At 41.8% G+C, this 27,554-nt stretch overlaps 1 protein-coding gene across 1 annotated transcript in view; it reads left to right on the top strand.

Moving 5' to 3' along the window:
- Positions 1 to 359: 359 nt before the first annotated feature.
- Cd86 (CD86 molecule) overlaps positions 360 to 27,554 on the top strand; it is a 63,704-nt gene continuing 36,509 nt past the window's right edge. Inside the window, exon 1 of the mRNA XM_029470646.1 lies at positions 360 to 473. Within this exon, the coding sequence (XP_029326506.1) occupies positions 460 to 473 (14 nt within the window). The 5' untranslated portion in view covers positions 360 to 459. The remainder of the gene's footprint in view (positions 474 to 27,554) is intronic.

Here is a 27,554-nt window from a genome sequence, read left to right as displayed (position 1 = left end):
TGTTGGAACTCAAGGCACTGAATGTTTTGATTTGTTTTGTTTTGTTTTTACAGTTGAATTTTTAAAAATTGGTTATTTTCTTTATTTACATTTCAAATGTTATCCCCTGTCCTGCCTCCCTATCCCATCCCCCTCCCCCTGCTTCAATTCGGGTCTTCCTCCACCTACCCACCCACTCCGCCTGCCCCCTGAATTGTTTAAAAAACAAACAAACAAAACCCTCAACAAGACTGAAACCGAACTCGAATAATCTGCAAAGCAAAGAAAGGGTTAAAGATATCTTCCTCAAGTCTAAGAAAAGAGGAACAACCCTTAAGAAAAAGTCAACCAGGGTATACAGTCATTGCTGAGGAAGACAGAGGAGCGAGCAGACGCGTAAGAGTGGCTCCTGTGGGCAGCACGTACTTGAACAACCAGACTCATTGTAGACGTGTTCCAGAACTTACGGAAGTACCCACGATGGACCCCAGATGGTAAGTGGTCGCTTCTACTATTTGCAGTGTGACTTGTGAATTACGACCTCAGCGGGAGGCTGAGACTGGAGACCACACTCTCATTTCTGTCCTTCGGGCCAGCCGCCCTAGACAGCTCTCATGTGCAATGTGTCTATTTAATGACCCAAAGTGAGAGTGCAGAAGGGAAGGTGCTATTTATGTGAAAATGGTAACTGGCTCCCACATCAGGAAGCTCTCTCTCTCTCTCTCTCTCTCTCTCTCTCCCTCTCTCTCCTTCTCCCCCTCTCTCCCTCCCTCCCTTCCTTTCTTCCTTTCCCTTTTTTTTTTTCTACAATGACTTTTTTTTCCTTCATGGGGGTAAGACTTATCTGAGGTACCAAAAGAAAGCAGCTGATAGGTTTTTTTCCCCCAAAGGTGATTGATTTGTGTTTCAGACATTAAATATCGTTAAATATTAATGTCGTTTCAGACATTAAAAGTCGTTGATTTTTAAGTCTGGATTGGGTTTTTAAATATCTGTATAAGTATGAGAAATGAGAGTGCCCACTTTTTTTTAAAGTTTGATATAAAAGTGAAGAAGTCAAATAGAGTAGGCAAAAGAAGAAAGGCCAAGGAAAATGCAGAGAAAAGTCACAGACAGTTCTTTGAATGCACAAGTTCCACATCCATGGACTCAGCGGGCCACCTGTGAGCAACTTCCCATTTAAGATAGAAATGCAGCTCGCCTGTAGCTGTGCCTATACTGAACAGGCACGGGGCTCTTGTTGTTATTCATTTACATTGTATATGTAATTATGTATGCATTGTATGTAATCTAGGGATAATTTAAATTACATGCAAATTATGACCTCACTTTATACTGGGAACGTGAGTACCCAAGATTTTGGTATTTGTTCAGATTCTGAAGGGTGACTGTATTCAAGAAAACAACAGCAACAATAACAACAAACTAAGACACAAATAGGCAATGGGAGTAACTCAGTTACCCAGTGTCTGTGGGATGCCTGGCATGTTGTGCACTTCGCTAATATTATTTCATTAATGTCACACTTCACAGTGGTGTCTGGACAGGCAGTATCATTGTATTAATTAATAGCTGAGCAAGGCTCCCAGGCTCCTGAGGATGGAAGTGAAATCCTTTTCGTCCACTTTGCTTGGCAGGTTCTCAGGGCACAGGATTCCTAGAAGCAGCCATGCCTGCCCTTCTTTTGCTTGGGCAGCTAGAGGCACGGTCGGTTCGAGGTACAGTTGGTTTTCGCCCTTTTTTTATTTATTCCTGCATTTTGGGATTCTCTCTTCTACTCAGTGCCAACTGGTTTCAGAAGCCCCTTTGCTGCTTTTATCTCAAAAGATTACAGATTAATTTCCAAGTTAAAAAAATTTCTTTCCTCTCGAGCCTAATTTTAAATTTTCATATAAATAAATGTATATGAAAAAGTGTCATACCTTGGAGTTTCCATGGAGCAGTAGAAGTGATAGTGCTGAATTGTGCTGGCACTGCTTTGGGTCACAGGCCGTTGTCTAGATGGTGCTCGTTTAAGACAGTCTTTGTTTTGATGCCTGAGCCAGTAACAAGCAATAAATAGCAACAAACAATGTTGAATCTTAGAGATAAAAGTGATGCAAATCATAACAGTAAATTATCATTTTTTAAAAAATTGAAAATGTTAATAAATGTTGTTGTTTCAAAAGCAAGCAAGTAGCCGGGCGTGGTGGCGCACGCCTTTAATCCCAGCACTTGGGAGGCAGAGGCAGGCAGATTTCTGAGTTCGAGGCCAGCCTGGTCTACAAAGTGAGTTCTAGGACAGCCGGGCCTATACAGAAAAACCCTGTCTCGAAAAAAAAAAAACAAAAAAACCAACTAACCAACCAACCAATCAAACAAAAGCAAACAAGAATTTCCGATGCTACTAAGGAGAGGGGAATATACACCTATATTGCCCCTTGATGGTTATGCACCCCTTCTGATCAAAAAAATCTGCTGAAATACATAGCTATACTCAAGGATATATGCTATCTAACAAGACCGGTTTATCTTTTACTACACAATGATAGACGTTAGTAAAGGTTTAATGACATGGATATTTTTCTTGCTATTTTTTTTTTAATAATGTGGCAAGTCTTAGAAACACTTGTTTAAAAATAGATGCCTGGTTATCTATGAAACACCCGTAATGGAATATTATGAAATCGTTTTAAAAAGGGAAACTCGGCTAAAGAACAGTCTCAAATGTGCTTCGCTTATGGAAATAATGGGAGGCATGGTGCTATCCCTTTTGTAGACGGGATGTGCACATGCACAGAATTCACCAAACGTGTAAGGGCTTTTACTTTTCACTGTATGCTCTCAGCCTTGAACCATTTCTGTAGGGAGAAAAATAAAAGAAAAGAAAGAAACCAGCAACCACACTTGACTTTCCTGTGTCTGCTTGTGATCGCTCTGATTCTGTAGGAGCCCTCTGCCAAGGACTTCAGCCTTTTGTCTTGTTTTGAATTATGCTTTCTTGGTTTTGGTGGTTGGTGTATATTTGAATACCAGACCCCACATGGACACATCTTCTAGGTGTGGGCCTTAAACAAGCTGCTGAGCTAGTTTAATCTTTAGTCTCCCGCCTGTCAAATGTGGCTGACAGTGAGGTCATATGTGGTTGTGAGGTCTGAATGGGATAATTTATATTAAGTGCTTAGAATTTTGCTCTAGTAAGAACTTAGTAATTACTACTATTAGTCATTTTATTATTACCATTTTGTGGTTAAGAAACAGAGGAGAAATTACTTATTAAAATTAAATAACTATATAGTGATATTCTTAGGACTAGAATTCAGGAAGTTTAATGTGTCCTGTGTCCTGTCTTCCCTCCCTGATGTGTTCACTGGCCTTGGTAGAGGGATCCCAGGCTATGAACCTAGAGGGCTGGCCTGAAACAAGCTGTGCCCAAGGAAAAGAGCAGCCTCCATTGAGTGGCTGGTTCCAGTGGGAAGCTAAACACTGGGGGGAAAATGGTGCAAAAAAAGAAGACTGAGGGAAAAGTCAGGCTCGGGGAGAAAGCATGAGCAAAGGGTTAATGGAAGACAGGAAATGGCTCCGAGACCAGTTATGGTGACATCAGAGAGGAAAAGATTGCCTGAGCACTAGAATTCAGGGTGATTGCTTGTTTTTAGTTTTGCTGTGATTTGGGTTTGTTGTTGTTGCTTGTGGGCTTTTGTTTTTCTTTCTTTCTTTTTTTCTTTTTTCTTCTTTTTTCTTTTTTTGAGATAAGGTCTCTCTACATAGCCCTTGCTGTCCTGGAACTGACTGTGTAGACCAGGCTAGCCATGAACTCACAGAGATCTGTCTGCATCTGTCTCCTGAGTGCTGGGACTAAAAGCTTGTGCCACCATGCTGAGATTTGTTTTGTTTTGCTTTTTAACCTGTGTGGAGACTGGAGATGGGAGAATACTTAAGTGTGGGGTGTCATCCTTCATAATGAAGGACATTGGAACTGGAATGAGTTTGGAGCAAATGAAGAGAGGGAACAGGTGGTGAGTTCATTTGCTCACGGGGGACTTAGCAGGTAGACAGAGATGCCTGAGGAGATAGAACACAAGCCAGTGCCAAGCCCAAGAAAGGCTTGGTGCATGGCAGACATTGAGAGTCCTTAGAGTCTGGTAGTCAAAATTCTCCTGTGGGTGAGTTCTCAGGGAACAGAAGATTGAGGAGTCTGGGATGGAACCTGGAAAATCTCAGTGGGGCCAAGGATGAGGAAGAACAGTCTAGAATGAGCAGGAAAGACTGGCTGGAGAGTTGGAGTAAACCAGGACAAAAGTGTTATCCTAGAAACCAAGTGTAAGAAAACAAGGACGTGTTCATGGAGGGACAAAGCATACTGACCGAAACTCTGCATTGAGATATATGCCCATGATAAATAATGGGAAAGATGATTAAATGATTGTGTTAAGGGCCCTTCTTCCACCTCTCACATCACATGTTGAAATATATCCCGTCATTATCTCAGAATGGGACCATCTTTAGAGACAGGACTTTTTACAAAGATAAGTTAAATATGGGATCACTAGAGGGTGTCTTAATCTAAGCTTGTAAACGAGATGAGGAAATTTGGGTGGAGAAACATTTGTAGAGGAAGAAGAAAAAAAAACATTTATGTGGTAAGGAAAGTGGTTGGGAGCCGAGTCCTCCCTGACAGTTCTCAAAAGGGGCCAACACAGTTGATAACCTTCATCTGGTACATTTGGCTTCTAGAAAAGAAAGAAAGGAAAAAAAAAACACCTGTATGGTTTCTTCATTTGTTGTCTGGTCCTCGGTTTCCACAGCCCTGGTCAGCAAATGCCTGTGAGAGTGGCAAGTGAGAGAAACCAAGCAAGGACATCTGAGAGACTCGAGAGAAACTGAGAAGAGATGAGGTCATCTAAGAGAACAAAAATGTTTCACAAGGGAGAAGGTAGTCACGGTGTCCAGTTCTCCAGAAAGGTTAAGTGCGATGGCCAAAACTATCCGGAGACTCTCGGTGGCCTTTTTGACACTCTCAGGTGAACAGAGGAAACTGGCCTCAGAAAGCCAAGAACAGGGAGGCAGCCCAGAGGGATGGACGCCTTCTTAAGGAAGTTTGATGCAAAAATAACACCTGAAACCTCCATCAACTCCCCTCTGCCTTTTAAAATGACACAGAGTTGGGAGCTGGAGAGATGGCTCAGCAGTTAAGAGCACAGACTTGCAGACGACCTTTCCAGACCCATGCCAGGCAGCTTCCAACCATCTGTAACTCCAGCTCCCAAGGGATCTAATAGTCTGGTCTCTGAGTGCTCAGGTACGCATAGCCACACACAAATAAAGATGATTTAACATAAATCTTCATGGAAATGACAATAAGTCAAGTCAGCTGGACTCAGAGGACCCTCTCCCCACATTTACCAGCTAAGCAAAGAGAGAAGTGGATATTTCTTTTTCAACCAAAACTTGTTTGAAAAGGATTTCAGAAACAAACAAACAAACAAACAAACAAACAAACAAACATTGTGAAGCTACCATTTCACATGGTGGATTTTGTACCAACATAGAGTCCAATTTGCATTGTGGAGTTTAGAGAAACTTGCTTATCCAAGATTTCTTGAAGAAGGATTTGGATGGGTCAAACATAACTAGAATCTCAGGGAGCATTCATTCTTTATATCAATAAGCAGACAAAAAAACCGACAGTATAACTCAGTAGAAATGGAAAACAGAAATGTAAAAGTGTTTGCTTGAAAAAACTTGAATCCAGAAGAATCCACAGTCAGGCTTTTTGGTTTTTCGAGATAGGGTTTCTCTGTATAGCCCTGGCTGTCCTGGAACTCACTTTGTAGACCAGGATGGCCTCGAACTCAAAAATCTGCCTGTCTCTGCCTCCCGAGTGCTGGGATTAAAGGCGTGTGCCACCACCACCCGGCCTAGCCTAGGCTTTTAACCCCAGCACTTATAAGGCAGAGGCAGGGGTATCTTTGTGAGTTACTGGACACTCAGCTGTACATTGGTGAGTTCTAGGCTACACAGAGAAACCATTTCAACTTACCTCCAAAATATGGGATGGAGAGACAGCCAAGAGGTTAAAAGTCTAGATTCTGTTCGTAGCAACTGAGTTCCTGCCCAGTCCCTACTACAGGGAGCGTATAACTCCCTGTAACTCCAGCTCCAGAGAATGTAACACCCTCTTCTGGCCTCCTTAAAAGTGCTTGCACACATCTGGTGACAGGCAGATACAGACACTCAAACTTATAAATAAAGTAAAATAAATCTTTTAAAAGGGAAGAGTCTGCACTATATTATTAGATTCAAAGCTACCAGATTTAATGAGAGAAGCAATCTAATAAGCAATAAAAATGAGTCAACATTTAGTTTATCTGAGCTAGTTAGTAAACGACAGCTTGGAACTGGTAAAATTGGGGAAAGCTAAAACACTTAACCAACCAGAAAGTAAACCTAGTTTGCCACCCCTATCTTATAGTGATTTTTAACCAAGTAAACAAGTATTCATGGAGAATTTGAGACTGTGAGAGTTTGAAAGCACCAGAAGGAATACAGACAAAATGGATGTTGTGTTATTTTATACTGTGGTTTGGAATAGGAACGATGCTCATAAAATAGTCAAGGAAACCCAATGTGGTTAATTATTCAGTAGGCAATCTCTCTCTCTCTCTCTCTCTCTCTCTCTCTCTCTCTCTCTCTCTCTCTCTCTCTCCTTCTGTGTGTGCATGTGTGTCTGTGTCTGTGTCTGTGTCTGTGTGTGTTTAGACAGGGGATCCCAGTATGAGATCCTCTTACCTCTACCTCTCAAGGGCTGGACTCCAGGCCTGACCCACAATGCCTCACTCTACTGTGCCTCGATCATTTTTAAAAAGTAAATACAAATGGTAAAAATGGTTCATCTTCCCGATATTAAATGACAGCAATCAAACGTTATGAACACATTTTTTGTTTGTCAGCCAGAACAGAAAAACAAACAATCCAACAAGAAACAGACAAAACATGTAACAGGAGATTTCTCCAAAAAAGAGTATAAATGATAAATGACCACATTAAAGGGTGATCAGCACCATTAAATATTGTTGAGATAAAAGTGAACAATTACCATGTCCCTGAAGAGTATTTAAAAATTAATAATGTTTCCACCAGTGCTGGTAGGATGCAGAGAAACAAGATCATTCTCTTTTGGGAAGTGTGAAAATGATACAGACCCTCTGGAAAAATCTTTTGTGGTTTCTTACAAAGATAAACATGTTCTTATCATGTAACTGTATGATTCCAATAGTTACCATTTATCTCAGAGAAATAACCCATGTTCACAAGAAACTAGTACATAAATATTCATACCCGCTTTATTTATAATAGTCAGATTTCAGAAAAAGAGAAATGACTTTAAGTGTGAGTAGTAAAACAAGCTTTGGCACACCATGGAGTACTGCTCAGCAATAGAGAGAGATGACCTATCTGTTCACACAAAACCTCCAGTGAATTGCTAAGGAATTACCCTACCTGAAATGCCAGACCCCAAAAGTTACAAGTCGCTTCTTCCACTTACCTGCTACTGTAACAGAGATGGGGACCAGACTGGTAGTTACCATGGGTATGATGAGGTAGAAGGTAGAAGTGAGGGACTCCTGGAACACAGTTATCAAAGATCAGCACAGGGTACCTCTGGGAATACCATCAGTCTATAGTGTGTGTGTGTGTGTCTGTGTGTGTGGACATGGACCTGAATGCAGGAGCCCAAGGAGGCCAGAAGATAGAGTTGGAGCGCCTGAGAGTTACAGGCAGTTATAAGCTTCCTGACATTACCGCTGAGAACCTAACTCAGATCCCCTGAAGAATGATACCCACCTTAACCACTGCTCCATCTCTTCAGCCCCATGCTCTGCATCGTGGCAATGGCATGTATCACATGGGCCTACAGAGGTGATAGAATTTTGTAGAGCTTCACACAGAGAAAGATGAGAGCATGAAACACCGGTGAAATTGGATTCGAGTTTGCCGATTGTTCATTGCTGAGTTCCTGGCTTTGGCATTCTAAAACAGTTATGCAAGACACTACCATTAGAGGAAACTGGTAGAAGAGTATTCAAGGTTCCCCTGTATATATATATTTTTCTAGCTCCCTTTGAATCTACAATTATTTAAAAGTTTTTAAAATGAGTTCTAAAAAATAATTTTTAAAAAACTGAAAATGCTCATCTTCACTAAGTATTGGACACATGACAATCCAGCCCCTTCCCAAGTAATCCACTTATTGAATTATCAATTTGTGGAGTTTGCACGAGTCTGAAAGCAAATGAGCACACGTTAGCAGTGCTCTCCTGTGCCTCTGGTTGTGGATCTATGATTATCTCCCTCATGGACAGGAGAGATACATGTGTCAACATGTATTCAAGTTCTCCAGTGCTCAGTCACAACAGAGGGCATCTGTCTGGTCACTGCCTGCTTCTCTTGTTCATAATAGCTTTAAAAAATTCATTAAGCCTGTAGTAGTTTGAATAAGAATGGTCCTCATAACCTTATATATTCAAATCCTTAGTCACAGGGAATGGAACTGTTTGAAAGGATTAGAAGACTTAGAAGATGTACCTAGTGTGTCACTGGGGGTGGGGTTAGAGGCTCCCGAAGCCCATGCCTGGCCCAGCTCTTCTCACTCCACTTGTAGATCAGGATATAGTTCTTAGCTACTGCTCCAGCACTACGTCTGCCTGCCATTGTGCTCCCTGCCATGATGCTAGTCCACTAAACCTCTGATACTGTGAGCCAGCCCCAATTAAATTCTTTCTTTTATAAGAGTTGCTTTGATCGTGGTGTCTCTTCACAGCAATAGAACAGTGGCTAAGACACAGACCTATAATTCCAGGCACTTTGGTCCACATTGAAGGCTTTAAAGATGAGCAAATATGTTTCTTTCTTCAAAAATCTCATTGGTAGTAAATAGATCAAACCACTGAGGAGGCTAGGAGATACTGGTCCTCTAGAAGAGCAGCAAACGTTTTTAACAATGGATCCATTTTCCCAGCACCAAACTTTAGCATTTCTGATGAGCTCCAGGAAATGGAATCTTACCTAGAATATAAGACAGTTGACCTCCTAATTATAGCCATGAGGGCAGGCCAAATGCAGATGAAGATGCTGAGCCAAACCACAAAGTCACCTAACTTCATTTTATGTAAGGTAGAATGCCTAAAACACTGCTATAAAATCCTGTCCTGTGATTGGTAGCTCTGTAAGTATCTTCAAGAACTGCTCATGAAAATCTGCTCTTAAACCTTTTGGACCATAGATATTTGCATGCACTTCTAAGTTTCTTTGAACCTAAGGCTTGGTGCATGCTGGGTAATCACTCTGCTGCCAGGCTAACATGAGATAAGATCCTGCTAAGTTGCCCAGGCTGGCCTTTAACTCACGAGTAATCCAGACAAACCTTGAACTTGTAATTTTTCTGCCTTAAGGTTCAAGTATCTGATATTACACCTGCAGGAACTCTCAGGTGCTCAGCTCTCTATTTCAAGGCTGTGATGACTTCTTTTTTCCTTTCCCTCCCTTTCCTTTCCTTTCCCTCCCTTTCCTTTCCTTTCCCTCCCTTTCTCTCCCTTTCCCTCCCTTCCCTTCCCTTCCCTTCCCTTCCCTTCCCTTCCCTTCCCTTCCCTTCCCTTCCCTTCCCTTCCCTTCCCTTCCCTTCCCTTCCCTTCCCTTCCCTTCCCTTCCCTTCCCTTCCCTTCCCTTCCCTTCCCTTCCCTTCCCTTCCCTTCCCTTCCCTTCCCTTCCCTTCCCTTCCCTTCCTTCCCTTCCTTCCCTTCCTTCCCTTTCTTTCCTTTCCCTTCCCTTTCCTTTCCCTTTCCTTTCCCTTTCCTTCCCCCTTCCCTTCCCTTCCCTTCCCTTTTCTTTTTCTTCCCTTCCCTTTTCTTTTTCTTCCTTTTCTGTTCTTTTCTTTCTTTCTTTCTTTCTTTTGCATTAGTTTCTACGAATGACTAAGGACTAAATTCACAGTTGTACTTTAGTTCTAGAAGATCTGTGAGTGACCATTTTATTTACTATAGAAATGCTTATATATCTTGCTATAATCTTCTTACCTCCATGGGGGCACAGATTTTTGCACAGAAACAAATATCACCTCATTACTTAACATAATGAAAACTAAGAGTCAGCCTAAATGGTTAAAGGTGTTTAATAGTCAATGGATGGGTCAGTGAATTAATCATGAAATTGAAAGTAACATTTTAATAATAGAATGTGACACAAGATCATGTGATTTTAAAGAAAACAATACACAGCCAGAAGCAGCAAGCATGGCTCCCTCTAGATTGTACAGTTATGAAAAAAGGGTTCTTTGGTAGCAATTGCCAAATCTACAGTAAATTTATGTCATCCTGCAAACTCAGTGCAATGAAGTATAAAGCAGTCTTGTGGTTAGACCAGAGAGTTGGCTCATCAATTAAGAGCACCACGTGCTTCTCTTCCACAGTACTTGGATTTGATTTCTAGCACCCAAGGGTGGCTCCCAACCACATAGAACTGCAGCTCTAAAAGATTAAATACCCTTTTCTGACCTTCTCAGTCACTAGGCACACATGGTACACAGACATCCATGTGAGCAAAACACCCATACATATAAAGTAAAGTAAAATTTTAAGTGTGAAGTACTCTGGTGGTGAAGTTGAGCTTCTAAACAGGACTGGCTGTCAGAGATTCTAAGATGCTGGAAGTGCATGGTTTGGGTGTATGGTTTCTGTCTAGCCCATGGGGTACAAATGGTGAAAACTAATTGTTCCTGCCAGTCATTAGTCTCCACACTTGTTCTGTGTGTAAGGACAAAGCAGTATAAATTGGTCTTGCATGTCAAAGAGCCAGAAAGTAAAATTTATCAACATTTGATGAAATGCCCTGGTTTTGTGTAATGGTTCAGGGTCTGGAAGGTCTTGGTTTGGCCACTGTTCTACCAGTTTTACCTTGACCTCTTGACCTCTGTTAGGGCAACATGGACTCACAGAAGACTGATGAGGCAAACATTAGTAGAAAGGTTTAGGAAGATACTACAGTGGAGGCAGGATGTGGTGAGCCAGAGGCAGCAAGGAGGAGGCTGGGACTGTGTTTTATTAATTTACCCAATGATGTTGGAGAGGTGAAGATGGATCAGATAGGAATCCTGTATAGAAGCTACTGCCACTATAGGGAGGGCAAATCACCAGAGCGGACATCTCTTACTCTCTGTCAAGATAATCTACCTATATGTCTATCTAGAAGTGTGTGTATATGTGTATGTGTGTGTGTATACAAGTGTGCATGTATGTCTCTGTGTATGTGCATGTGAGTCTTTGCTTGTGTGTGTGTGTGTTGTGGAGGGGTACTTTTAGCAGCACAAAAGACTGTGGTTCTGTGTAGAGATTTGAACTCAGGGCTCAGGAAATGGCTTACTGGGTAAACTTCCTACTGTGTAAGCACGAGGACCTTCATTTGGTCTCCAATGGCCTTGTAAAGCCACGTGGTACGTGCTGGAAATCCTGGGAAGCCAAGGGCAGGTAGATCTTAGGGGTTCTTTGGCTATCAGTCTAGCAGAATCTGTGACTTCCAGGGTCAGTAAGAGACGCTGTCTCAAAAATGTCTGTGGAAAACAATGGAGGAAGACACCAAAGATTGACTTCTGGCTCCCATGTGCACTCACATACACATGCACACAAACACAAGTGCTCACGTACTCACATACTCACACCACAGAGACATTGGTGCAAAATATGCCCTGGTGATCAAGCAATAAAGTCAGGAGCTGAGAGAGAGCCTTGAATAAGAACAAAAGTACAGAGGAAATAGGGAAATTAAAGGTTGTAACCTAAAAGTGGTCCCAGTCATTGAAATAGCAGAGTAAAGCTAACTAACTAACTAACTAATAAAACAAAAGCTTCATCAAGATTAATTGCTTACATATACATGCATATACACATACACACATATACATACATACACATATATACCTATAGGTATATATGCATATACACATATATACATATATACATGTATATGCATATACATATATATATACCTAACCTATAGGTATATATACATACATACAGAGAATCTGCATAAACCCGGGTCCTGTTTTCCTCTGAAGAATTACAGTGCCTATTAGCAGGAGGCTACATTCCCCATGGAAAATTCAGCTTGTCAACAGAGGCTGCCCACCTTCAGTGGAAGCCTGGCTCCTCCTCCATTTTGGCTGCCTTCACTTGAGAATATGACCTTGCTCAGACTTTCCAGACCTGAGTCTAAGAACACTCACATTGAGAGTAGGAATGACCACTTACCAGGGCAAAGAAGGCAGGAAGCCTGTCAGAGACAGCCCCGTGCAATGCAAGTGAGGATCCTGTGAGCCTACCTCCTCAGGGAAGCCAGGTTTTTGGCCCCCTGGGATGGCCAAAATAGCCATCTGAGATCTCTGCCCTAAAAGGAGGGAATTGGGGGGGGGGGGGGGAGGAAGTGTCTCTCAGGCAGAAGGGAACTAGATTGAAAAAAATCAATGAATGGAGATTTCAGAAAGCAGAGATCAGAGAAGTGAGCTTGCTCATCCACTGGCTGACCACTGCTTCTGTTTCCAGGATTCTCTGCCTTCAACTGTCATGACTGACAGGGAAAAGAAAAGTCAGAAAAGGAGGAGTGGGGTGGGGTGGCCAAACTCAGACTCTTAAATGCTTACACATATATTTGTACATGAGCTCATACCATGGTCCCTTTATTTATTTGGCTATTTTGGAGGGTCTTATTAAGTTCTAGGGAGCCTCAGGAAAATATTTCCTCAAATTAAAGGAACTTTGCACAGGTCATTAATATCACAGAGCTCTAGTTTCTTTGTCTATTAGAAAGTTGAATGGTTCCAGACTTTCCGAGGAAAAGGAGCAAGAGGAGGAAGATCAAAGTGGAGTGGAGTGGGATGGAGCATGGAGTTTTTGTGATGGGCAGGGTCCATGCTGAGAACTTCCTATAGCTGCCATTCCAATCCTGACAGGGGCCAAATGGGTTAGAGCTTTTCCACCAATGGAAAAGAATGAGAAACTGGTTCAGCCACCAGCTCAAGGTCACACAGATAGTAAGCAGAATAGAGAGATAGAATCACTCGAAAAGTGCCAAGTCATACAGCATTCAGGAAATAATTTAATAATAATAATAATAATAATAAATGGTATGGTGCATCCATATGTTTCTCTGACAACAGTCATAAAACAGAATAGATTCAATTCTATACCCTACTGAAGGGTACACAGGCTGTGTCATCCTTGGAACTCAGTTTCCTTATATGTCAAACATTTTACATACATTGTGAAGATTAAATGAAGGACTGCAGGCATACAATAACAGCAAGGAGCCTACCTCATTTGTTGGCAGATCCTGACTTAGTAGATACACTAAGCCACAGGCTGGACCTACAACTAGGTATCAAGTAGAATGAATGCCAAAGGGAGAGAAATATGGCCCTACCCTAAGGTGTAAATAATTGTTATTTACCTGATATAATTATCATCTCTAAGGCTTACTGCCTCAGTCTGCTAACCTAGGTCTAGTCCTGGAAGCTTCTAGCCTCTGTATAATCGTATCTAGGCCTAACATGTTTTCAACCTCTAAGACTTACTGATAAATAAACTCACCCATTCTTAGTTCTTTCCTCTCTCTGGCTAAATGATTCAGCTCAGTTCTTCTGGCTCAAACTCCTCACCGAGCTGACCGATGCAATCTGGCTTCTCTTAATTTCTGACTGAATTGCTCTGTTTGGCCTCATACTGTTCTAATCTTCTGGCTCCTTCTTATTCTCTGGTGCGCTCTATCTTTACCTGTGTCCAGCTTGTTCTCTCTCTGCAACCTGTCCATATACAAATGTCCCATTAAAGTTGCCTCTTTTGTCTGTGTGCTGCTCTCTCATAAGAAGCTTCCCTTTTCTGTCTCTTCTCATGAGAGCTGGGCAGATCATATTTTGTCAAATCCTTCTCAGATTCATCACTTTGTCTACCACTCAACTAGACATCACTTCTAAACATGGGTGCTTCTTCCTTCAAACTAACTTTACCTTCCTTGTTTGGGATCAAAAGTGTGTACTAAGGGTGTGTCTGTATTCCAGCCAGAGGAAAGAAAGGTGTGTGTTAAAGTTGAGCCACACCACAACTAGAAACAGATTTTTCCAGTAAACAATACAGTATCAGGGTTCAAGGGGCAGTGTGATCAAATATCCTGCAACACTAAGGCTCTCAAGCCAAGAAAATTGAACACAACGAGAAGCCATTGTGGGGATGAATAAACACTGTTTTCTGTTTGTGAGGAAGACACAGGCATCCTGAAAAGAGTATTTTGAGGCATGTAGAGATTTGTCATTGTGAAGGCAAGGGAAGGAGTCCCAGGCACCAGGAACAGCTTATGTGGTATTCATGGAAGCAAAAAGTCTTCAGAGAGCCTGGAGGTCAGAAAAGAGTAGCTGTGGGCTATAACTAGCAGGTAATTTGTATAGAAGAGTGATAAAAATTGAAAAGTAAAACTGGATTTAGATTGTGAACAGCATTGCTCAGAAGTGTGACCTAGCTTTTAAAAGAATGAATCTTTTAAGCCAGGAAGTTTCATAACCAAGAGACTGAGATGTCATAGTCCACCAACAGGTGACAAGAACTCCAAAACTGGCCACTAATGAACCAGAAGTGGTTGATGAGTAAGAAAGGCAAGGGAAAGTGATATAAACCCAAGCTCACACAGGAGCCACTGCATGAAAATGACCCGCACACTTCTGCCTGACCACCGCCATCCCAGGGGGCCAAAAACAAAAACAAGAGGACACCTCTTTTTAAAAATAACCTCTTTTGTTTGTATTGTATGCAAATAGGCCAGGCACAGTGAAAGCCACTTAGAAGCAGTATTTATCTCCAGGACAAGACACACAAAGATCACGGTTGGTTTAGAAATGTCCTTCAAAATCTCAGCTTTTCCCATTACAAGAGCACCACCCGGTGTAAGGCTTGTTTCTGATTGTTTTCAGTCTACAGAGAGCTCAAAGGGAAGCCCTTTTCAGAAGTGAGGCTCAGGATGAGTGACTGCGGATTTCATCAAGAAAATCTCTTCTAAGTAGCATCATCCAAGGGAATCTTCTAAGAAGATAGAAGAGTGTGAAGGGAGTAGAAAGGAGCTGCAAAAGTTTTTATGAATTAATTAACTAACTAACTAATAACTAACTAATTAATTAAAAACCACCTCAGTGGTCCTGCACCACTAACTTGAAAACTAAATCCAGGTGTGTGAATGCACATACAAAGGGTTCACCAATGTCCCACTCATTGCTTCTGGCTTTAAAGATGTCATGCAGAAGTGAGCTTTTGGATCTTCAGAGGTCCTTTTCCCACCCCTGTGGTGAAATAGAAGCTTAAAAAAAAATAGCTTTTAAAAAATTAGTCATTTATATAGTCTGTGTTCTATGTGTCCTGACCTATTTTATTTTACTTTACCATTCACATCTTATTTAGACCCCTGCCCAGGTATTTTTGCATAAGGTACTTTCAAAAATCCTGGCTTCCTCAAATTTGAAATATACTGTCATTTTAAAAAATGTGTTACTTTTGTTATGCATGTTCTGCCCTCCTCTGTAGAGAAAAAACATGGACCAATGTCTTCCAGCAACTTTGACATTTAGAATATTACCTCATTCTGTGTTTTCTAAAAGAGGATCCGAGGGAAATGGCAATTTCTTAGAATGGATAAGCCAAGAGGGCACTTGGTATGCAGAGCCTGAGTTTTCTTAGTTCCCAGGCACGTTCACAATCACCTGGTCACACACCTGACCTTGCTGGATGGGGACAGGTTTCCTGCTTCAGCTCTAGGTCCCAAGAAGGCAGGGCCTATTCTTCTCCAGCTCTCCTTGAGCTCAAGGCCAGAGACCTTAAATGGTGTAATGATATCTTGATTGTCATGTATTGTTGGAAGACAGAGAATATTTCAGGAATACAAAGGAATAAAGAGAAATCAGGCCTGTGTGTGCCTCTGTGTGTCTCTAGAGTCTGCAGTTAACCCCATGCGTAGCTCCTTCCATGACATGTCTGGATGCCCAGTAAGGCAGGCAAAATAGGAAAAGTCCCTTGAATGTCTTCTTAGAATACCCTGGTTGGTCTCCAGTGTCCCTGGGGTGACTGGTGTTCTCCCCATTACTCCCCATGTGGTCCTTCTCAACCTTCTCCTTGCTTCCTTGACCTATGGTCTGTCTTGTTTCCTATGAACCAATGGGGTGCTTTTTACACGCTTCCCAGGAGCCCCCATTCTATTCTGCTGTCTTCACCAGGCTGCAGCCCTCCCTCCCTCAGACCCTGGATGTTGGGATCTCGGGCCTGAGGTCCACCAGGCCAACTCTTCTCATATTCTCTGCTGCCTATAGCATTAATGTAATTACATCTCTGCAGACGCTCCAGCTCAGCCGCACCCTGTCTGGAGTATACACATCCCCACAGCAATTTTTATCTACTCAACCATGAGCTCCAGGTTTTCATATAAGTCCCCTCAGTAAAGTGAACGATGTCTTCAGTTCACCTACTTGTAGGCTGCTGTTAAAGTTTATAGTTTTTGAAGCTATCATGTGTGTGGGGAAGAAAATAGAGTCTTTGCACTCAATTGAAAACTCCCTGCAAATACCCTAGGCGGCTTGCCTTTTCTGATTTCTCCCTTGAGAACATCCAGGTGAAGAATGTCCCTGGGTCTGGGTGGTAGGTATTATGTTCAGAAACTGTTAGAATGCATCTGACAGACAATAGACATTGGTTTCCTAGACTGAATGATTAATGAGTGTAAATTTGCATCACAAGAAAGTGAATAAAGGACAGCTAAGGAAACAGAGAAGCCAGCATGGGGCTAGTGGGGCAGATCGGGAGGTGGTGGGGTGGGGAGTGGGGAAATCTGTTTGGAGCTTGTGAAAAAGAGGGTCCCTTCTTATGTCAGTGATTTACTTGTACAACAAAAATAAAGGCTGAAAAAAAATATTGGGGAAGAAAAACGGAAACCTCAAATGCTTTTAACTATATAAGATGTGCTCATGGGATAGACAAAGAAAACATCCCCTCTCAAAGAGAAATCTACCACATTTCTAATAGTGTACCTCTAGAGAGAGAAAGAAAGAAAGAAAGAGAGGGAGATGGAGAGGGAGAGGGGAGGGAGAAGGAGAGGGTGGGGGCAGGGAGAGAGCGAGGGAGAGGGAGAAAGATAGACTTTTACTTTTCTTAAATTTATCTGACCCACAGAAAATGGTGGGTTTTTTTTTCTTTCACTTACTTAAGGAATTGACATAGGTTTATGGTTCTGCACCAGAAATATGCATAAATTATCGAGAGCAGCTATAAATACAACGTTGGAGATTTTTCTCAGTGAGGCTGTATGCATGGCATTTTGATGCCCTGAGTGGAGCATGGGGAAGTGAGCCTTCGAATGCTAATTCACTTTCCCACTAGTGCAGGAGCTAAAATGTCACATTATTGATTTAGTCGCTTTGCCAGGAATAAGTATGTGTGGTTAGTGTGTGTGTGTCTTTAAATTAATTGCTTTTATTTTTAGAACAGTTTAGATTCTTTTTTTTTTTCTTAATTGAGCAGATAGTACAGAGAATTCCCACCTCGCTGTATCTACCAGGCACCCAGCTTCCTCTACTTTTACCATTTTCAGTGGGTAGTATAGTTGTTAGGACCAATCAACAGGTGTTAACACATTGGTATTGACCAAGCTAATGCTTTAGAAGACTAAGTTTCTTTCTTACAAGTTTCTTTCTTATGCGTTACATGGGTTTATCAAATGTGTACTGCCATGACCGCCATTACCCTATCATACATGATGGTATACACCATCTGTTTATTCCCCCACCTTTGTATCTTATGGTCTCCATGTGTTTTCTTTTTCATGATATCATGCTATTGGAACTGTATAGTATGTAGGCTGTTCAGATTGGCTTCTCTACTCAAGTTGCAAACATTTAAGTTTTCTTCATGTATTTCATATCCTGGTGGCTTCTTTCCTTTTATCATTAATCATTACATCATTGCATGGATGTATAAGTTGTCCATGCACCTATTGAAGGGTATCTTTTTTTTTCCATGTTGACCACTTGAATGTCTTCTTTGAAGAAGTCTACTTAAGCATTTTTTTTTTAATTTTAAGATTTATTTTTATTTTTAATTATATGCATGTAACTGTGTGTGCACTCGTGTACATGTGAGTGCAGGCACCAGCAGAGGACAGAGTCTCCTGAAGCTGGAGCTATGGACAGTTGTGAACTGCCTGACACCAGTGCTGGAAATCAGACTTGGGTCCTCTTGTGCCCAGCTTTTAAGCAATTATAAACAAACCTGGCATTACTATTTGTGAGTAGGTGTTTGTGTGGGTGTTTTTCACTCCACTGAATCAATGCTCTCTGAAGTGTGATTGCCATTCATACATTAGAAATATTGCGGTTTTTAAGAACTTGTAAATGGTCTTCCCTGGCATTTCTATCATTTGTTTTTCCGATGTGAATGAGTGGATGCTGCTGTTTCTCCATATGGTCATCAGCATCTGATAGTCTCTGGTATTAATCTTGTCATCATTTTGACTGGCAGCTCTGTGGTGGCATGGCACTGGTCGTCTTTGCACAAATTATTTGTTTCCTGTATCCTTTCTTCAGCCAGATACATAATCAGATATATTGCCAGTTTTCACCGTGGGATATTTGTTTCCTTGTCATATTTTTAAAATATTTAAAAATTTTATTCATGTGTATGAGTGCTCTATTAGCATGTATGCCTGCACAACACATCCCAGATGGTTGTGAGCCACCAGATGGTTGCTGGGAATCAAACTCAAGACCTCTGGAAGAGCAAACAGTGCTCTTAACCACTGAGCCATCTCTCCAACCCATTGTCATTGTATCTTAAGCATTCTTTGCATATTTTAGATCAGAGCCTCTTCATCATATTATGTGGGCGGAAGAAAAGAATGAAGTCAAGACAAGACTCTGATCAAGACTCAATTTAATATTTCCAGACACTCAGTTTATAAAGGAAGGGGGAGGGAACCCAATTTCCCGCCAAGTAACTCAGGGTCCAGTAGCAGGACGAACACGTGTGTGACTCCAGGCAGCAAGGGCAGGTTCCAGCAGTGGGCGTGGCAGGACGAATGAGCCGGTAGCTCCACCCTTGAGCAGGCAGGTTCCAGGCTGGGGGGAAGGGAGGCCACATTTCCCCCCATTAGATAACAAAACAAAAATAAAAAAAAGGGGGTGGCCTGTGGCAGAAAAATTATCTATGTTCAATAGTTCTGCCTGAGTTCCTAGGGTTAAAGAAAAAACCTATTTCCGTGGGATTCCCTAACTATTCTAATGGTAAACTGTATCTGGCTGAGACTGTCTTAAAAGCACTGACTGAATAGCAGCACTGGGCTGTAGGCTCTGACTTTATAATGCTAATTAGTGCTGAATAGGTAGCTACCTGTTTGCATTTTAAGTAGGGCGTTGGAACCCTGGCTGAGTTTAACTAAACAATTTTAGAATAACACTGAACTGATAATCCTCTGCAATTTTGGGGAACAGGGAGAAGGGGTTAAGACCAGCTCTTTAGTACAAGGCCAATTGGCTTTTTTATTTTTTGGGTGGGAGGCAGTGAAGGGCCTGCTCTTACAACAGCAAGGTCTCCAATCTCTCTCCCCCCTATTAATTAAGTTTAAATAGGCAATGCTTAACAGAGGTGATCAAATGATTTTCTCATCCGTAGATAAGTGGGCCTTTAACCTTGACTTGGGTGGACATTGGCCTGATTTTTCCCGTGAGCATTGTAACAACTCACATTTGTGGCTCTTGGTATCTTTTGGGGAGGGGAGGCAGAGCCTTAAGTATTTTTGGTTTTTAGCTGGAATCGGATACCAACCTCTTTCAAATCAGGTGTGTCGCACAGGGAACTCAGAAACGGTCAAACTGGACCTTCCCTCCGCAGTAATCTCCTGCGCCAAGCGGTACCCATACCGTATTCATATGATTATGAATCAGTAGCGCAATTCTGAGTTATTGCGAGGTCTCTATATGAGACTTGTCAACCTCAGATTTAGCAAGGCCTAGACAAGAATTATGTCAGTATTAACACCATTAATTTTGGTTAAAATAGGAGCTGAAAGTCTTTCCTCTTCATCTCTGTTATTCCCAGTAGCCTGAGGAACTAAGGACACCGTGCAGTAACAGCAAGGGTGAAAAGCCAGAGGCCAGCTAAGGGACTAAGCCTATATCTATCAAAATAAGAACTAATCTTTGTAAATATATATGAAATTTCTACTTCCCTAGCTCTCCTGGTAAATCTAGATCTTATTTTAGACTGAAAAGCCACATGCTGGGATGTCCCTGGAAGGGAGATTAGCAGAACCACCTGTTTGCTCATAGGGGCGGGGCGGAGAACCGGAGAATGTAGATCGACCTGCTTGAGAGAAGGAAGAATTCTAAACAATGAGAGTGTAGCAATGTAAATTTTCTGTTTGGAGAAGTCAAGGTACTTTATTTAGATGCAAATTGTAAAGCTAAAGTTAATCTCCGGCCTCTTGTAGGGGAATTGGCTCAGAGGAAACAGTGTTTTTTGAGAGCTTCCACTCCCAGCTCAAGAGGAATTTTAGTCTTTAGAATGATACTTACGAGGAGAGACAGAATCTGTGTTTACCTGACGAATTAATCTCTCTGGTAGCTACCGTGCTTCATCTTCATCTCGTGAAAAAACACAAACCGAGCCTCTTCCCCAGATTAGAACTGGATCTGGACCCTTCCATTTATTAGTCAGGGCGTCCTTCCATTTTACCAATGCATAAGAATTAGAAGTAACTGGGTGCCAGTGGCGTTCCGCTGTAGACTGACCTTTAATGTCAGTTTGCAAAAAGTTTAGGACAAATAAGGTAAAGGCAAGATGAGCCTTTGGTGACTTTGGGGGATATGCTCTGAATTAACTTTGCTAGGTAATTTAGAATATAGGAATCTCTAATAATTGAACTGAATATTAGACCAGTCTAAGATTGAGTTAGAATGGCTGGTCACACTGAAGAAGAGTGAAAAATCATTATGACTCTATTAAATGACTAATTTTACTAAGTCTGAATATACAGTCTCTGATGTACTATTGCCATAAAGTTAAAAGGCTAGAAGCTAGTCTAAACTGGAAAAGTGACAAGCAAGGATGGATCTAAAACATGAATTTAATCTCTTAGTCCTTTTAATCAGGACACTGAGTTAACTTACCTGTCAGCTCAGCACACGAATTACTAATATGCTTCTGCAGTGTTCTGTGGAGAGAACCTGTCTTTCCCTTTCCTAATAAGGTAGTTGTTTTAGGATCAATCTATAAGCCAATAAGTAGATCCTTTTAAGATACTAAAAAGCATTTATTAAATTTGACATTTTAATCTCAAATTTTGAAAATAAAGGTATGTTTTAAATAGTGTGCATGGAAATGCACTAAATAGTATATATGGGGATACAATTTCTCTCTTTTGTCTTTTAAGAGGTTAAAGTTTAGAATTTTACAATATCTGACCTTTTGAATTAATAACTTTTTGGACAAAACATTTTAAATATTTGGCTGTACAGGGGCAGTGACTAATTGCACTTTCAATTATTTTTCTTAAGGAACGGTTGTAACTAGAAGGCTAGAAAAGTTATTAAGAGTCACACGTGCATAATTTATTTATTTATTAACTAAAAATATGTATAAGCAATTGTAAATTTGAGAATTAATAGTATCTGAGGGACGAACAATTTTAAGTAATTATGAGCTCAGAGATATAGCATTGACTATCAATATATAAATTAAGGTTTGATTGTTCAGCATTTTAAAACACCATCTACAGCACACAACCAGATTATTTGTGCTGGAATAGGGGCAACTGTGTGTCTTAAGACTCCGCCCCACAGCAGCTAGTTGGGCCCACGTGGCCAACGATCGGCTGGGAGGATGAGAAAAATGACTTTACAATAATGTTTTTTCTGGCCAAAGAATTGTCTTCGGCACAACTAATTTTTAATTACCAATTAACAACAATTATAAAAGCTTTCTTTATTTTTTGTAAAACCTTTTGTAGTAAACTAAAACACTAAATAATAAAAGGATACTGTCTCTGAATCTTTTGGGTGAGAGCAAGGATTTAAGGTAAACTTCCCTTGAGAAGCATTAGTTAATAAAATACTTTTCACTTAGGAAACAATATATACTGAAAGATTAAAACTTTTGGCTTCTTGTAAAGAAGCAGAAACAATAAACATTTTTTTTTACATAATGTAAAGCTATATTAGCCATACATAGAGGCAAAATTTTTTAGTGATTACCAGTTTACTAGAAGCAAAAATCTTTGAATTTAAGCATTATTTTAAACATTTGAATAGATCTGTAACACTGTTAAAAAGAAATTTTTTTGAACACAGGGAAAAACTTTTTTAGGCATTGTTTGCAAAACAAAAGAAAGGGCCACAAGCCGCTCTGGGACTGCCCAGAGCCCTGTATTGACTCAAAGGTAAAATACTTTTTAATCTGAGCATTAATCTTAAATTTGCAATCAAACTGCAAGCTGCAGTCAATGGAACAATGGCAGTTTTAACCATAATTTTTAAGTTTTTGTGCAAGGTTAGGATAATATCTACAACTTTGGGAAAGCAAAACCTATGTTTAAAACAATTTATCACCTTTAAAATCAATATTAGAAGCATTACTATCATATTACGAAGTTTGGATATCAATTAATACCTATGAATACCTATTAAAGCAAGCTTTAACGCTTTAATAAAGAGGCATTGCTTTATATCTTATCTTAAATTTTACTATTTAGGATAGGAACCACATTTATCATTATCTAAACTAGAAATATCTTAAGAGACTCAGCCTCTGAAGCTTAATCTCAAACTTTAACTCGCTTCAGGGCCTCACCAACTTTCTCCCAGGTTCCACAATCTATCGTTTCTTCTTTTTTGAACCATGGACAACAGCTATCTATCTTATCTAAAAGATTTCTGACTTTGAACCCTTCCTTCTTCCACCTAAGCAGTTTTCTAAAAAACTGCGGCATACCGCCTGTCTCCGTATCTATTTCCGATTAACGAACTGCTGACCCCAAGCAGAACCAGTGTTGGGTCAGCACTGCTTCAAACTTGATTCGTATCCTACCGCATCCTCAGCAACACTTTACAAAACTGAAATTTTTTAGGCTAGCGCTAGCATGTGTACCTGTCCGTTGCTCCGATGCTCCTCCGATACGAAGATTCTTTCCTTTCTTGTGGAGCTCCACACAGCAGTCGTTTCTCTTAACATCCCTCTGCCATTCTTCAGGTCCCTGTTCGGGCGCCAACTGTTGCGGCCCACCCCGCGGTCCACAACATGAACGGTTCAACTGAGAAAGGCAGTTCAGGCTGAAAGAGAGGTAACTAGACGGGCGGAAGAAAAGAATGAAGTCAAGACAAGACTCTGATCAAGACTCAATTTAATATTTCCAGACACTCAGTTTATAAAGGAAGGGGGAGGGAACCCAATTTCCCGCCAAGTAACTCAGGGTCCAGTAGCAGGACGAACACGTGTGTGACTCCAGACAGCAAGGGCAGGTTCCAGCAGTGGGCGTGGCAGGACGAATGAGCCGGTAGCTCCACCCTTGAGCAGGCAGGTTCCAGGCTGGGGGGAAGGGAGGCCACAATATTAGGTCTTTTGCAACTATTTTCCTCCCAGTCTCTGGCTTATATTTTTCCCTCTTAGTAGCGTGTGTGTATGCCTTAAGGAGGAAGGCTTCTGCATGTACAGTTTTACAGTAACAATAAAAGGAAAATTCACTGTGAATGTTTTGTGTGTTGTCCCAGAGTATAGGAGGGAAGTGTGGACCCATCAGAGGTTCATTAAAAGGGCCGAGTTATGTCCTAGGGATGGTGACAGCTATCCTGACTTATTAGAACTCATGTTGCAGAGATGAGAGCTAGAAAGATGCTCACTTCTAGACTGCACTAATTCTTAATTAAAAGAAGGGACTGGAGAAATGGCTGCTCTTCCAGAGGACTGAGATTCGATTTCCAGCACCTTAGTGGCTCACAACCATCTTTTAAAATTCCAGTCCCAGGGGATCCTACACTGTCTTCTGGCTTCTGCAGGCACTGAACACATGGTTCTCAGATACACATTCAGGGAAAACACTCAACATACATAGAAAAATAAATAAATAAATCATTTTTTTAAAAGAACAGTTCGGGAATTATGTTCACAAACACATTTCACTGACCTTGCATGGGTGATATTCTGTACAGGGTCTAAACTCTGTTTAAGTACACATGAAACCTTTACTTCCCTTATGCAGTATGTGAGTGTGTGTATAGTGTGTGGGTAGGTATGTGAGTGTGTGTGCAGGTGTGTAAGGGTGTATTGGGGGTACTGGGATTGAACCCAATGTTTTGCAGATTCTGGGCAAATATTTCATCAGCATGCTACACTCTCAACTTTATTTTCACTTTTTGCTTTGAGATGGTCTCAATGTGTCACCCATGATGGTCTCAAACTTATTCTGTAGTCCAGGCAGGCCTTGAACTTGCTATCTTCCTGCCTCCAAAGTGTAGGAAGCCCAGTTCCTATGTGTCTTTTAACTCAGTGTAATCCTGCTACCGAGCCAGCATTCTGCCCTGTCCTAGTTAGGGTTTTACTGCTGTGAACAGACACCATGACCAAGGCAACTCTTACAAAGACAACATTTAATTGGGGCTAACTTAAAGGTTCAGAGGTTCAGTCCATTATCATCAAGGCAGGAGCATGGCAGCATCCAGGCAGGCATAGTGCAGGAGGAGCTGAGAGTTCTACATTTTGTTCTGAAGGCAAACAGGAGAAGACTGACTTCCAGGCAGATAGGGCAAGGGTATCCAAGCCCAGATCCATAGTGACACACCTATTCCAACAAGGCTGTACCTCTTAATAGTGCCAATCCCTGGGCCAAGGATATACAGACCATCACATGCCCCTAGGGCAGCAGGTTCCATTCCACTGGTCACACAAGGGATTCCTTCCCATGTTTCAAAATCCAAGAACTTTATCTGGTGTCTGATAAAAGGCCTTGCATTTGTGCTGGTTGCTATGGGGATATGAGAACCTGCGCTGCCTCAGGAATATCTGTTGAGACTGCAATCTGAGCTGAAGCTAGTGCCTCTCTAGGTGTGAGTCATCCAGCCCTTAGGAAATCACTACCATGGGAACATGAAGGTAAGGGTGCTTGGGTGTCCACTGCCCCTTCGACCCACACGTCTCCTTTGTCTTCTCTTTCTCTTGCAGTTCAAAGGGCAGAAATATTCCAGGGATGCAGGGGCACCTACAAGGATCACCTATACCATGGGTATTCAATTCTCATGTCCCCTTGCCCCAGCACACATCTCTGTATCAAGAATACCCAGAATGCAAACACAAACAAACACCGCAATAAATAATGCCATTATAAATATTTCTGGGAACCTCTTTGTTCTGTATTGAAACCATTTCTACCATCATCAAGAATCCTTTTAGACTATCTTCCATCACAGGCGACAGAGGGCCACTTAGCAAACACGTGGCTATAGTGGGAAAATGGACCTAGACACCTGTTTGGGTGTTCTAAATGTCTTTGGGTTTCTGGTTCTGTCACTCAGGATATAAGTCTCAAGTAGGTACTCCCAGCGACCATCTCTTGGGCAATGGTTGGGTGTGGCTTCAGGAAGGCACGCTCCTTTTGAGTGCCCAATGCCATCTCTGCTTCCTCTCCCTCCCCTGTTTTCATTGTAGCTTTGGGCTGAGCTGAGAACATCTGGGAGTGAGTGGGCAGAGAGCAGCTTCCCGAGGTTCCAGAAACTTCTTCCTCGACAAGCACAAGGAGCCTATCATTCCACTCTGCCAGCACAGCTAACCACCATCTCTCTGGCACCCTGTTTCCCCTTCACCTCTGATGGCACAGATGAGAGTCAGAGAGGACTTCTGATTGACTGAGAGCTAGTCCTAAACACTGACACAGAGACAAGAGTTGGGGGGTGGGGAGGTAGAGACTTAACCCAATGTGTTAAAAGGAAATCACATTAAGCCAGCCTCCACCTCTGTTTTAAGACAACATGAGCGTTGACTCATCAGAGATGATGCTGATTCTATGCTTCTGAGATCACCCTGCTGGAATGTATGTTGCTCACTGTGGGAGAGGGTGCTGGTCGGAAAGGGGCTGTCGATTAGGGTCCTAAAGACCATAACCAGTGGGGAGTGATTGGGTCAAAATTCTGGTAACTGGCTGAGAGGCAGATCTACGGAGGGATTTTGTATCTGCTTTCAGCTAATCTAAAATAGTGCAGGGATATATTCTGGTGATTCTAGGAAGCAGGACAAGGATGAATATCTAAATGGCACTTATGGGTCCATTCAGGGCTGAGGAGTGGTGGACTTAGGAGTGTTCTCAAAATGTCCTTTTCATCTAGTTCTCTTAACAGGCGTTGTATTTTCTAGTATGACAAGTGCTAGTATGGCAAGGCCCTGGGTTCAATCCCGGGGGGGGGGGAAATTTGATAGCAGCATATTAAATGTAACTTACCTTGTATTTTAATATCCATATTTAAAGATTTATTTCATATGTGTGTGTGTGTGTGCATCTGTGTGCCCATGTCTGTTTGTGTATGTGTCTGTGCATTTAGATGCCCATAAAGGCCAAAAGGAAATGTCAGATCCTTTGGAACTGGAGTTGCAAGCATTCGTGAGCTGCTTGGCATGAGTGCTGGGGTCCAAACTCCAGTTCTCCAATAGAGCACTAAATGCCCTTGACCGCTGAGTCATCTCTCCGGTCCCCATTTTGTATTTGGATTGATGAGTTCGTGGGGAAAAAAAGAACACTTAAAAACTAAATGGCATATTCAAGAATCCCCCTATACTGTGATAAGTGTGTGATCTTGTATGCTCCAATAAAGAAACCACCATGGATCTTTTCAAATAAATAAAAAAAAGGACCCTCCTAAAATCCAGAGGACACCCCTGGTTCCAGTAATGCTTGTCCAATAAAGGATGTTTCCAAAATAAGTATGCAGCATCACTGGTTGGAAGCAATGACCCATGACCCAGCAGGAACCCATGGATTTGAGCAGCCCTGGACTGAAGGTAACTGGCTTTTCAGATCTGTCTGGGAAGATCCACCCTGGGTCCTGTTCACAGAATGAGGACGTTTGTGGAAAGGTCAGAGGATTGGAAAATACTCAGAAGGAAATGGGAGAGGAATAATGAAGGCTGATTAAATTCGTGGCACGCCAGGTGAATTACCTGCAAGTTTCACCATCTCCTTTGTTCCTTGTGACCATGCAGCAAGGACATCTATGGTGCACTGCACCCCATAGGTCAGAAGTCAGTCTCCAGGATATCCAATGATTTGTCCAGAGTCCAGCAGTCAAGCCAGGCTTCGATGGGGGACCACCAGGGAACCACCCACCCCAAACCACACTCCCTCCCCTGCTCTGAGTCCATCAACCAGAAGATAACAGGCATCCTTGATAGTTTCTGCAGCCTTCCAGGGGGCTGGTGAGGCTACCTCTGTCCTGAGTTCACCTCACAGACATATAAATGCCCCACCCAACCCAGCTGGCTAGAAGGCCAAAG

This window comes from Mus caroli, unplaced genomic scaffold (genome assembly GCF_978045245.1).
Source record: "Mus caroli unplaced genomic scaffold, Mus_caroli_1 scaffold_17, whole genome shotgun sequence".
Lineage (NCBI taxonomy): Eukaryota > Metazoa > Chordata > Mammalia > Rodentia > Muridae > Mus > Mus caroli.
Note: the sequence above shows the minus strand (reverse complement) of the source record. Positions and strands in the feature narration are given on the sequence as shown.